Source organism: Trichomycterus rosablanca, chromosome 4 (assembly GCF_030014385.1).
Source record: "Trichomycterus rosablanca isolate fTriRos1 chromosome 4, fTriRos1.hap1, whole genome shotgun sequence".
Classification (NCBI taxonomy): Eukaryota; Metazoa; Chordata; class Actinopteri; order Siluriformes; family Trichomycteridae; genus Trichomycterus; species Trichomycterus rosablanca.
In genome coordinates, this window is record NC_085991.1 from 27,439,106 (window position 1) to 27,452,952 (window position 13,847).

Sequence of the window (13,847 nt, forward strand, 5' to 3'; positions counted from 1 at the left end):
GTTTTAAATAAATAATTAAATAAACAACACATTGTTTTTGGTTCTAGATTTCATGGGACAGTTAAGCAGTATGACTAGGCATCTGATGTGACAACCCCAACATAATAAACTGACCTTAAAACCTACTGCTAGTCTGTATGACCTAAAGTTGGGTTACAACATGATTAAACCATTGGGAACAAAATAACAACATTAAAGAAAACAGTTGCTACACTAAAGCCATCAAACATCAATGAGCTGGAAGTTTTTGCACCGAGAAGCATAGGTGAAGATTCAACAAAAGAGGGTTTTAGAGGCATGTTAACACTTAACAAAATTGCTTATTAGAAGTTTTCAAGGTAAAAAGGATATTCCATCAAGTACTGAAGAAGGGGGTTAAATAATAGCGCACACTGACATTTATCAAGTTTCACTAGTATTTAACCATCAGATTGATACACAATTTTTTTATGGATCAATAAATATTCACTCTCGATTTACTAAGACTATTTTTTTCTTGTTCTCCCTTTTGTTTTTCTTCATTCTTTTTCACTGCTGTTTTTAGCCAGACTTATAAAGTAAAACTTTGCTTTTTGTTCATACTCAGCATGTTGATATACTCCTGTGGCCCCTTAAACATCATGGGCCTTGCTTCATGTATGTGTTCGAGTGTGTGTAAATCACAAGAGTAGCAGACTTGCTTTTGGCAGAAGGCATTGTTGTAGAAGTGTGGAGCTCCTGCCAGTCTAAACTTTGCTCTAAACACAATGTGTTAATCTTCTTCTGGCTTGGATTCTGACACCAAATAAGATTTTAAATTAGCTTTCGCTACATCAGAGTGACATCAAAACTTTAAACTACTAGTTAAAAAGATTTTCCCACATTAAACGCATGCCTGGTGTTCAGTGGTACTTAAAGAGGCGGGCACCTGCCTCCTGAAGGTCATGTAAGGTAACGTTATCAGTCAGGATTAAGTAAATTGAAAGCACACACACCAATGTCACGCTGGATACTTTTCATTTTTCCCGTCCTCCTCCTCCTCCAAAAGCTCTGTACTACGTCTGGGATATCTGATGTATGGTCAAGCTTAGGACCCCCTTAGTGCACATATGAGGGCTAATAATTTTGCATGCGTGATGTGGCTCAGAAAGACACTACTTACTTCTTTCTCACAGTGCACATTTTTGTCTTTCTCATTTCCCTATTCAGAAAAAAACATGTTTCTGCACACATCTGGCTTGGCCTGTCAGGACTGAGCTCCTGCAGTCTCTTTCCCAGCGAGGATGGGCGGGAGCGTGGAGGGGGTGGGGGATTGGTTAGGTGGGAACTGTACTATAACTGACATCACAAAAATAAGATTTGCATGTTCCTTTGTTACTCTTAATTAAAATGTTTACAGTTAAAACAGCAGCTGACTAACGATTTCTTGAATTGCTGTCATGCTGGCTGCTTTGCCTTGATACAAATTGGCTTTATATTACAAACTCTGAGTGCCTGCCAGCTTCTACACAGCCTGACTTAGTTGATTGTGATCATGGATTTTAGTAATTTCCCCTTGTCAGAGAAACAAATAAAAAGCTCTAAAAAGCAACAAGAGCTATACAAATAAAGCTTGAAGGGAATGGAAGTGGATGATAAATGTTGCTAATGTAATCAGCGCCGTCACTGCACTTGAAATTCACTCTGCTTGTGTTTTGTGTTCTAATCCATGTTCTTTATTTTTGTTTACAGACTCGCAGCAGTCAGGAAGTCCCAGTAACAATGAGCCTGGCAAGAACCCTCCAGGTAGGTCACACACACATATACATATACAGGTTTTTTTTTCTTGACCACAGTACGTCAGTCCGAGTACCCTAAACACAAAAGGCCCAGTGCTGACAAATTCCATGTAATTTCCCAGCCTGTGGGAACAGGAGACTCTTAGAAGAGCCGCCCGGGAGGCACTGTTAATGGGATTTACAGGGGTTGAGGTCGTTCTTTTCAGATTCAAACCAATTAGCTTACTTGTTGACATATTTATATCAGTGTGGTTAACATACGGACTTGGGTATTTGTAAAAATTTACACAGATCAACCATAACATTAAAACCACCTCCTTGTTTCTACACTCACTGTCCATTTTATCAGCTTTTCTGCATACTTTTTTAGCCTGCTTTCACCCTGTTCTTTAATGATCAGGACCCCCACGAGACCACCACAGAGCAGGTATTATTTGGGTGGTGGATCATTTTCAGCACTGCAGTGACACTGACATGGTGGTGGTATGTTAGTGTGTGTTGTGCTGGTATGAGTGGATAAGACACAGCAGCACTGCTGGAGTTTTTAAACACCTCACTGTCACTGCTGGACTGAGAATAGTCCACCAACCAAAAATATCCAGCCAACAGCACCCCGTGGGCAAGGAACTGTGACCACTGATGAGGGTCTAGAAGATGACCAACTCAAACAGCAGCAATAGATGGGCGATCGTCTCTGACTTTACATCTACAAGGTGGACCAGCTAGGTAGGAGTGTCTAATAGAGTGGACAGTGAGTGGACACGGTATTTAAAAACTCCAGCAGCTCTGCTGGGTCTAATCCACTCATACCAGCACAACACACACTAACACACCACCACCATGTCAGTGTCACTGCAGTGCTGAGAATGATCCAACACCTAAATAATACTCGCTCTGTAGTGGTCCTGTGGGGGTCCTGACCACTGAAGAACAGCATGAAAGGGGGCTAACAAAGTATACAGAAAAACAGATGGACTACAGTCAGTAATTGTAGAGCTACAAAGTGATTCTATATGGTAAGTGGAGCTGATAAAATGGACAGTGAATGTAGAAACAAGGAGGTGGTTTTAATGTTATGGCTGATCGTTGTATATAATAACTTTGAATCTGGAACTTTCTGAGATTTTAAATCATCACCAGGAAAATTCTTGTTTCATTGTGGCCTGTTTTATTAGTTAAACAAATAATTTTAATAGCATGTAGACACTATTAAGCACATAGACTTCACCTACAAAACAAACACCGTTACAGGATTAATTATTCAATGTGATTCTGTAAATACGGTTCATAAGGATCCTCTGTAGCTGATTGCTGCTTACAATAAATAAATAGATAAAAACTTTATTGTCAACTTAGGTCAATAATAATTTTATTACAATACATGTAATAGCGTGGGAATAACACATAAAATATATCATTTATTTAATATAGTTTAATTATCAAACCTGACGGCAATTTGTCTTAGCATATATCATTATTAGGTTAACAGAATCAGACACACCATCTAGTGAGAAAACAATCAGTATTACTGTCTGGTTTATTAATTAATTGTCATGCTGGTTATTATTCTAATAATTCTGATAAACACTGTGTTATCCAATTAGATAACAGTTTGCCTTTGCATAGCATACACGACGAGGCATAACATTATGTGAAGTGAATAACACTGATTATCTCTTCACCAAGGCACATGTTAGTTGGTGGGATATATTAGGCAGCAAGAGAACATTTTATCCTCAAAGTTGATGTGTTAGAAGCGGGAAAAATGACAAGGGCCAAATTGTGATGGATAGACGACTGGGTCAGAGGATCTCCAAAACTGCAGCTCTTGTGGGGTGTTCCCGGTCTTCAGTGGTCAGTATCTATCAAAAGTGGTCCAAGAAAGGAACAGTGGTAAATCAACGACAGGGTCTTGGGTGGCCTGCATGTGGGGAACGAAGGCTGGCCCGTGTGGTCCGATCCAACAGACGAGCTACTGTAGCTTCAACTGCTGAAGAAGTTAATGCTGGTTCTGATAGAAAGGTGTCAGAATACACAGTGCATCACAGTTGCAGGGCTGTTTTGCAGCTAAAGGGGGACCAACACAATATTAGGAAAGTGGTCATAATGTTATGCCTTATCGGTGTATATACAGCATTTACAGAATCCAATTATACACAGTCTTACTAGTGTATAATACCAGTTGCTGTAAGCTGTAATGACCCCACCCTTAAAGTCAGCTATTCATTTATTAGTTAATTCATTTATTCATTCATTGTCTGCTTTACCACCTCTTTATCCTGATCATACACATTCACACACACTCACACTCAAGTCAGACTGCCTGTAATCCTAAAAGCAACATAAAAATGGCCCTTTATGAATGACGATCACAGTTAATGTTGCTGGGCGTATGCTGTCATCGGGGTGTGGGCATGCAGAAGAAATGTTGTAGTCATCGCCATACAGCATGTGTTACCAATTTCCCTAAATCATGTGGTTGTTCCACACAATTTGATCCTGCTGCTCCCCTAAACTGACCTAGTATTTCTTTTACTTTCCAGTTTTTATTCCCCAATTTTTATTCTTGGATGATGTGTGCAAAGAATGATATCTAGTAGTGCGTGATTAGTTTTTTATCACACGTGTCACAAGAGCGTGTTTTCATCTTTTACAGCTAAGAAAAAAAAACTGTGTCTGTGCTATTGCTGCTTCTGGTTCAGGTTTAGCCACTAATTCTTGGGCATGAAAACTGCAATGCCTTTATAGCTAAGCTGATTATTACTGTTTTTAGCGTTTATTTCTGCACCAATTGAAGAAATCGTTTGGAAGAATGGATGGTGTTCAGTCTTCTGGAATGCTTAAGCAACACAATGTTATAAACTGTTATAAATTAGTGTTTGTTTACCATAACTTTCTAAAATGTGTCTGTTTCTCTGTCCACAGTTTACTTGGAAGACAGTTTTGTCAAATCAGGCGTGTTCAGTGTTTCCGAGCTGGTGAGAGTATCCAGAAGTAAGTGGACGATTCCACACACAGTTACATTCCCACACACACATGTACCCATACAGGCACAGTAACTGTGCTTATCATTATGTTTAGCCTTGGAGGGACTTGCCCATAATATGTGTGGAAAATCCAGTATGACAGGTCATATAAGTTTAGTGTGTGTGCATGTGTGAGTGTGTGTGTGTGCGCGCATTGGCATGCCTGCCTTCATCAAAGACGATGACAGATGTTTCAACAGGAATCTCTCTCTGTGTACTGGAGGAGGACAATGCCTCCCTCAAGCAGGATTTGCATGCACCGCCGAGGGGTCATGAGGACGCCCTCTCCACTCACACACACACATACACACACACACACACACACACACACACACACAAACAAACACTGGGGGAGCGTCATGCACTCGGTGACACTGTAACTGATACATGTTACACCTTCTTCTTTTACGTGTCATACAGACGCTTCTCTTAAAACACACCAACATGCTTATCACTGCAACTGCTCCTCCGTCAGCATGGATCTCAAACACTCTTTGAAGTGCTGAGTTCTTTGAGGTGCTGCAGAAATCCTGGACTTCCAACCTTCAGCCTTTCAGCACCAAAAAAATCACACAAAACAGCAAATCTGTCCTTACTTTGAGTCTATACTCATTGTATAGACTCAAAGTACAAAACTCAAGGACCACACTCAAGTCATGACTTTTTTTTTAGCATAGTTTACGTATAATTAGAACCAATTTGATATAATATGGAATAAACAATAAACACTTGAGGCAAAGTTGGTTTATTACAGCAAAATGATGTTAATGTGACTATCAATCAAGAGTTTGTACTTAATACAAACTAATTGATCAGAAAATGTTCAGATCAGATGTTCCCAGTACTTCTAAATGTAGGTATTAAACTAATAAGTTTAGCATTTGCAGTGATTATTATTATTATTATTATTATTATTATTATTATTATCCTCATACCATGCACTAAATGGTATTTAAAAGAACCCAATCTTGATTTAGTTTGGCATGTACTCAGACTGGGATGCATCCATCCCATAACACCATCAGAATCTTAACCGTCCTTCCAGTTTCTCAAATGGCAAATGATAGATGACTATAGATCTCTGATTGCATACTGGATAGTTTGATGTAAAGTCTTAAATATGAACAGCATCATGCAAACTGCTCATCATTATTAAGTAATGACCAGAATCAGAGCTTGGTAAATTTGGTATTGCTATTGTTCACAGTGTTCACACCACTGGTTATAGCTCAGTCATCCATGGGCTGAGTTAAAGTGTAAATACTTAGATAGTAGTCTTAGCTCCTGGGATTGGGGTGTGGTGCCAGCCTGTACTGAGATAGCCACAGGGCTATGCTACGTGACTGTGTAATATCAGGTCAGCATTGCTCAGTGGTTAAGCAGTTACCGGATGAATAATAAGAGAGATGTTGATAGAAGGAACAATTTAATGGATGGTATTATGTTTACATTCATAATCAAGGTCTTTGAATATAGAATATTTGCAACTGAGAATTATATTAAAACGGTGGTTTCCAAACTTTCTGTAGCTCCCCTCTTCTCTAGATAAGAACATTTTCAAGCCCCCCTCACACTCTGACATTGTATTGTAGTTTTGCTTTTAAACTCCACTGGAATGTATTTTAAAGCAACTTCTTGATGAACAAAACAAAATTATTTTTACAAGTAACATGCATTCTGTATCTTAAATTTATTACTAGCGTTGCTGAGGGGAACCACTGCTCTAAAATTATTATTTTTATGTTTTTATGCAACTTCTATGTTAACAGCTGTTCATCAGTGTGTGTAAGAATGATTGCAGTGTTGTATAATCTATAGAACATTTTAAATAGCATAAAGTCAACAGAAAAGACAATCATCCAATTCATCATAATTATTTGCACAATAAATAGCTGTCAGCTAAAACAACACAGCCATGACAAGCTTACAATTTGTACCACTTTGATCAGAGAATAAGTAACTGTCTTGTTTATATTTAGGTTCAGCTATATAAATTCTGACTTAATACATTTAATTTTTATGTTCTTCTCTTTTGTTCTTTCTTTCTCCAGCTCCTATCACACAGGGGGCAGCCGTGAATTTTACGATGGCGGACCTGCCCAGTCAGCCGTATTACCATGAACTCAACTCAGTGAGCTTACACCGCTCCCTCTCCTCCCCTCCTGTTGGGTAAGCACACTTTATTTTTGTATAACAATACACATGTATGTTTTCATTATTAGATGTTTGAATAAATACCACTTGTGTACTAATTAATATTTGGCTATTCTGTGTTGTTCAGCAAACGGTCCAAGACGGTTCAAGAGGACAGCATGGAGACAAGTCCCACAGGTCCAGACTTCTACTCTTCACCCAGCTCACCGGTCAGCCGACCCTGGCACGAGAGAGACCAAGGTGAGAAAACTGTTTCTGAACAATTCAAAACACACTGCAAAACTAGATGGTCTGTCAATATTAACATGGTATTATTATAAATATTTTCTTTTCTGATAATATGATGACTATTGCTGGTACCTTTATAGCACTGTTAGCATTCCTCATGGATATTCAATGTGACAAAAGTTTTGCTAACATTTTGCTGTAAACATTACAAGTATAAACTAGTACTACAGTATATAAACTAGTGTAAACCAACTGTTACAAAGACTGCTTTTATTTGAGTATATGCAAGTTTAAGGCAAACAAATCTAAACACAGAATCCAAAATCATGGTCAAGCTAAAGGCTGTGGTCAGGCGATCTACAAACAGGTTTCTCTAGACAAGGCAAATAAAGCAGGCTATGGTCAGAACACTGGGCTGTATAATTACAAAAGGCTTGGTAACAGGACTGTGTGACTCTAATACTTTGCACCAAACTAAAACATAAAAAGGGTTTAACTAGGGAAACACAGGGAGTGAAACAGTTGAACATGATTAAGGTAATTAGCATAACACAAAACAGGTGGAAAACACATATATGGAAATCCATGGCTAAAATTCAGGAGAATGGGTGGGAATTAAGATGGGCATTTAAGCTGTGATGGGTGAGAAGTACTAGCAGTAGCTACCATTTTAATTATTACTTTAAGGAAGAAAATAGATACAAATTATAAAATATATATATACTTACACAAATGATAAAGTATACTTTTTATATTATTATATTTTTTTATATTATTGTTTATATTTTACTTAAACATGATGGCCAAATTACAGTGCTAAAGGCCACTGAAATAATGTCTGGTTACTATTCAGTAATATCTTAGATATGGTTGGTATACCTTGCCATTTATTGGGTAGGTAGTACTTTACTTAAACTTACTAATACATTAAACATAATATAAATATACTAGCATACAGCTTCTACAGAAGCATCATTACCAGTCTCATCATTAAAGCACCATAACAGAGCTTTGCCAGGATTAAATAATATTGTGCAAAAGAGCAAAGCTGTAAAGTACGCTAGCCCACTATGCCAGGGTTTGAATCGGCCAGTTGGGCGTCTGCATGGACATCATTGGCTAATGTCTGAGGATGAGGGGTGGCTGTAACAGCCTTACTATTGTAAGGTGCACTTGTCAGTGCCCTCTCAGTGCCGGTCCCAAACCTGGATAAAAATAGGAGGGTCACGTTAGGAAGGGCATTTGGCTTAAAAACTGCCAAATCAGGTATACGAACAAGGTCCACTGTGGTCCACTCTGATGGCGCCTAAATATGGGAGCAGCTACAAGAAAAAAACAATATTGTTCTAAATTGTATGTCTTTGGTAAAAAAAAAAATGTGTGCTGTAATGTTCAGCTTGTGGTAAAGTAAGAAGTAAAAGGAAGTAGTGAAAGGAAGAATTTTAAAAACACTTCAGTGGAATGCATTTTATGTCTGAGCAATTAAAAATGATTCTCAGTTTGGTTTATACAGTGTGCAGCAATGCTGTGCGATTCGTTCAGAAAAAAAATTAACTAAGTACTGAAAAATGCTGATTCTCAGTTGTTAAAGACTGTAAACTCATGGCTGGTCCTGAAGGAACCGTGGTGTCGTTTGGCAGCTTCCGTCTGTCTCTGTTTGGCCCATTCTGTCTCTGTGCTATGTGGGGATTTGAAGCAGTGTTCTTTTACTTCCCTGAATCACAGTTAAGTGCTATGTTGATAAACCCGTCTTTTCACCTTCCTCCTTACCTCACTGAACCTGGTAAACTCCCTACTACCCACATCACTCACGTCGAAAACAAATCCCTCAACGTCCGCCATGGGCAATATCGTAACCTTGGTGCCTTAAATCTTCTTTTAAAATCTTCTTTTCACATAAGTTTGTGCTTTGCGGTGCTCAGCTCAAGAAGTGTTTGCAAGATTGATTGCTATCTCCTGCATCTGTACCATATATGTGTTCACCACAGACTATTACTTCAACATGTTTTCCTCTGCTGAACAACAAACACCCAAAACAGAAGGTGCAAAGAACGAATACTTTGAATACTTGAGTGCTTGGAATTTGTGGCCATGTGTTGCTTCACAGCTGTGTAAATCTGATCGCACATGGATACAACAAAGCCTTAAGGAAAACATATAAAAATATATATTTATATGTCTTTGTTCAGTATTAAAAAGAATGATTATTATTATTATTATTATGGGTGCTCTAGTTCCTCACTGGTAAATTGTGTGGTTTGCTAATTGATTCATTGTTCAGAGCTGGGAGGTGGAGCTGACTTCAGTCAGGCGTGTGGCAACAGTTAAACTTGATCTGACCTCCTAAGTGCCTATATAAGGGGTCAACGCCTGGCTTTGACCTCTGGGGTAAAACATGATTCATGAGCCAAAGGGTGAGGGGGGAGGGGGTGAGAGTGTTTGGGTGTGTGTTTGTGAGTGTAGAACAAGAATGAAGAAAGAAAAAAAAGAAAGAGAGAGGCAGACAGGTGCAGAAGCTTCTGTTTTAACTTGACCCTTGTTGACTGACAGGTGGCCAGCATAGGAGAACCGTCAGGGCCATCAGTTATATGTATGTGATGAGTTATCAGTTCTAATTTTATCTACTCATTGTTTGAAAATCAACATTTAAACAAATACAAGGCTACACAAATAAATCCTTCATACCTTCCTATAAAATTTGTGTCAGAAAGCTCTTAATTGTAGGAGGAACGTGTGCTGTGAGGTGGTCCATATATACATTTATAGAGAGCCAAGCAATAACAATTTAATAAGAAGCCAATTTCTAATGACAGTAAAATTGATTAATCTAATCCTCCCTCTAAAGGCAAAGCCAAGCTTCATTGCTGGTGGCCAGAATGAGCTAGAGAAAACTACCATACATAGACACACGCTCACAGAGAAAGAGAGAGAACATAGTGAGTCCAAACTAAGTGTCTTACATACACGTTAGTGTATAGCGTAACATTCTCAGTCATTTAATGTTCCAGCTCAGACATGGACAATTCCGGAACTTCTGCCATCCTCAGCTTAATACACAGACCCACTAGCAGCCAGAACAAATAAAAAATATATGATTTTATACTATTAAAATATAAATTTATTATTCTTGTATTCTAATAATACCTGCAATTATTGTTTTAACTTGCACAAGGACTTATTGTTTATACTAAATGAGAGAAAATGGGATTCCATGTAAAGCAATGCCAACAAATGACGAGCCAAAAGTTCAGTAAGGATATATAGCTTTGGCATTATGACTAGTCTGCAATGTTTTAAGCATTATTAGCAGCAGTGCTGCTATTATTACATCAGCTATTTTCAGTTTACTGCCATTCACGTTTACATTAATCATTAAACAACATAATCTGTCCTAGCATGAGAATCAGGGCTTACGTCAGCTAAATTGACTTCTCTTGCTGTGTGCGCTTGGCAAATTATTGTCTATACATGAAATTAATCTGGAATTTGGGATCTACTCTTCTTTCTTACTGTACTTTTCTTGGTATCGACTCTTTGCCTTTTAACGTGAACCAAGCGCATATAGGAATGTAGAATTAAAAATTGTACTAGCAAGAATGGATTGAAGTCATAATTAAGTTAGTATATTTTATTTGTTTATATGTTATTTGATTGTAAAATTTAATGTTGAATATTACGGCTCCTCCTTGGCTTTTTGTGCCACAAGTGGAGAGAGTGGTGGAATTAGAGCAATAGAGAGGTGGGTAAGAAAAGGAGAAAGTAGGCAAGAGGAAAGCTCGTAAGAATCAGTCATATGCACACACACACACATACGTGCAAATACACAAAACACGTGGTTGCACACATACACACACCATTACTTTATTTTTTTTTTCTAATGTAAACTGTCTGAAATGATTTTGACATTGTTTGGCCTCCACCCTGACACAATTCACAATCTTCTTTCTCTCTCCCGCTCTCTCTCCTTCTCTCTCTCTCACTTTCTCTCTTGTGTTGCCATTTTACAGTCAGTGAAAGGCTTGATAACAAACAGCTGTTTTCAATAATAGAAAAAGTTAATTTCTTGAAACTTTTGCTTATTTCAAATTTTCAGGTTTAATTATAGAAAATAAACTGTTTCTGTTAACTAAAATAGCTACATAATCTACTATTACTACAAAAACAAAAACTAAATGTCATAAGGAATACTTACAGGAAAGTCTGAACATGCAAACGGGATATGACCTAGTAAAAAAGCACTTTCTTATGGTCTAAAAAAATAAAACATATACCATGTATGTTTGATTCATTCTAATATTACACATCAAAAATGCCTTTACAACATTAATTCTATAACCCAAGATTACCCATGGTGCTGTGCAGCACCCACTCACCCAGCTGTGCCACAGGATTGGACAGGGCGCCAATCCATTTAGAGCACCACAAATTACTCATACATTTAATATTTTACTCACAACCTAAGGGCAAATTTAGGTGACCTGTTAAACGCCTGCATGTTTTTGAGAGGTGGACGGTAACTAGAGTAAACTTAAGGAGAATTTGCTAAACTCCTTACAGACAGTGATTTAAACTAATTGTCAGTATTTTTTTTAAAGATTAGCTAAAATGTATTTTGCTACCCCAGCAGTTTCTCTGCCAAAGCCACACAAAGTTTTAAAAGTACCTGTTTGGTAAGTCTTTACATGCTGAGTTAATATACAAGAGGACAAGAGGAAAGACACACACACACACTCACAGGAATTTCCCTGCATTCCACAGCCTTTTGTCTTCATGCAGCCAAGATCGTTTACCTAGCCAATGAAAAAAGGAGAGGCAGCAAGTAGGAGAGTGGTTGTGGTTGTGCGCTTGTGTGTGTGTGTGTGTTATGTGAACTAATACTCAGACATAAAGCAGGGTATATTCTCGGACATAAATCAGCAATAAAAGCTTCAACACAAGCCTTCGACAGTTCACAAATGTCAAAGAGTCCTGGCTTTACATGTCTAATTAGTTTCCTATTCCAGTTCTCTTTGACGTCCTTCTTTTTCTTTCCTTATTTTTGTAATTTATTAATTTGTTTCCTTTTCTCATATCCATTATAAAATCAATACAGATAAAGTACATTCTCGTAGAGGAGAGTATAACCTACATGGATAAATTCAAGAAAAGAACAAAGCATTAGATGTACAAGATGCAAAATAAAATGCACCTTAATGCCACCGCTTATACTGCACATAAATTATACAGCAGATGAGACATTTATGGATCTGGCAACTGCTTCCACTTAAATGGCTATAGATTATTATTTACACTTCATATTGGCAAAAAAGGCACTGAATTGTGTGCGAAAATTGACTAAACCTTTGAAAATCGAAGGGCATGTTCCTTCAATGTTCCTCACACTTCAATGCATTTACAATATCAGTGAAATGACAGGCTCACAGAGTGTCAAAAACAGGTTTTCTAACAACATCTTGCAGTTGCAAAGTCAGTACAGCTTTGAATTCAGGCATTCTGTAAACTCTAAATGTGCCCTTTAAGAACCTGTATATTACTGAAAGTCATCAAAAAAGTTTTTTTTTACTTCACACATGTGGCTAGAGAAAGATACCAAATAACAATGTTGTTACTAATTTTGAATCATATACTATGGTACATTGCCTTTGGTTTGAGGGGATGCTATGGTAGACAGTTTGTTTTGTTTGTTTTAAACAAAAATAATAATTGTATTTCTAGTGGACGACATTTTTAAGGTGTTTTTGTGGAGTCAGTGTTTACATATATAGTCTATAGTGTGACTGTAGACCACTGTTTTTGAATTGAAGTGTGAGTAGATGCTATTGGTCAGATAGGTGGACAGCATGTATTAAAGCCAATACTAAGTTAAGTAAAGACAATTTGACAACTTGGGTTAATTTAGCAGATTGTTTTGAGCTCCCTTTAGTAAACAGTCTTTTAACATATTGTGTGTATTATGTATTCCCCTCATAGCTGAGATGTCCTCTCCAACCATGAAGAAGGATAAGCCACTGTTCAGTCCAACCTCCCCACAGGATTCATCACCCCGTTTGACTACGTTTCCTCAGCACCATCATCCAGGCCTGACCAGTGTGGGTCACAGTGGTACGTTCCACATTATACGACAGAAAAGTTCTACAAGATCTTTCTGGACAATTCAATATGCTTCAGAAATGCACTCGTTCAATTTAAGCCATCCGAAGTCTTAGATTCACTCTAATTAAATTCAGACTATAGTTCAAGGCTTACTATTAATTAGTTTTAATTTTAGTCATTTCAATTAAAACATCCTAAACAATTGAAACCCAACTGATTATGAACATGTGGCTACACTGTTATGGAATCATTAGTAGTTGAATAACATATAAGACAATACTTCTGACTGAGTCAGTATTAGGTGAGTTATTAAAGGAAAACTCAACTTAACTAGTGTCACATACAGCAATGTTAAGTTATTTAAAATGTAGGAAAAGTATGTTATTAACAACGCCATTATAACAATTTTAACATATGCCATAGCAGCAAATAATAGGCAAGCGATAGAGTAAATAGATTAAATTTAAAGTGCTAAATTAGATATGATATAATCAGATATACAATAGATATGAAGTCTACACACACTGTTACAATGACATTGTTCTGTATTTAGTCTACATAAAACCCCTCTATTAATAATAATAATAAT

General features: G+C 37.5%; 1 protein-coding gene across 6 annotated transcripts in view; it reads left to right on the forward strand.

Annotated features, from left to right (window-relative positions):
- LOC134312279 (nuclear factor 1 B-type) overlaps positions 1-13,847 on the forward strand; it is a 145,331-nt gene that overhangs the window by 65,045 nt on the left and 66,439 nt on the right. For all 6 annotated transcript variants that reach the window (XM_062994109.1, XM_062994105.1, XM_062994108.1 and 3 more), the window contains exons 3-7: positions 1,711-1,764; positions 4,683-4,751; positions 6,835-6,952; positions 7,065-7,177; positions 13,136-13,267. In XM_062994109.1, coding sequence (XP_062850179.1) covers positions 1,711-1,764; positions 4,683-4,751; positions 6,835-6,952; positions 7,065-7,177; positions 13,136-13,267 — 486 coding nt within the window. The remainder of the gene's footprint in view (positions 1-1,710; positions 1,765-4,682; positions 4,752-6,834; positions 6,953-7,064; positions 7,178-13,135; positions 13,268-13,847) is intronic.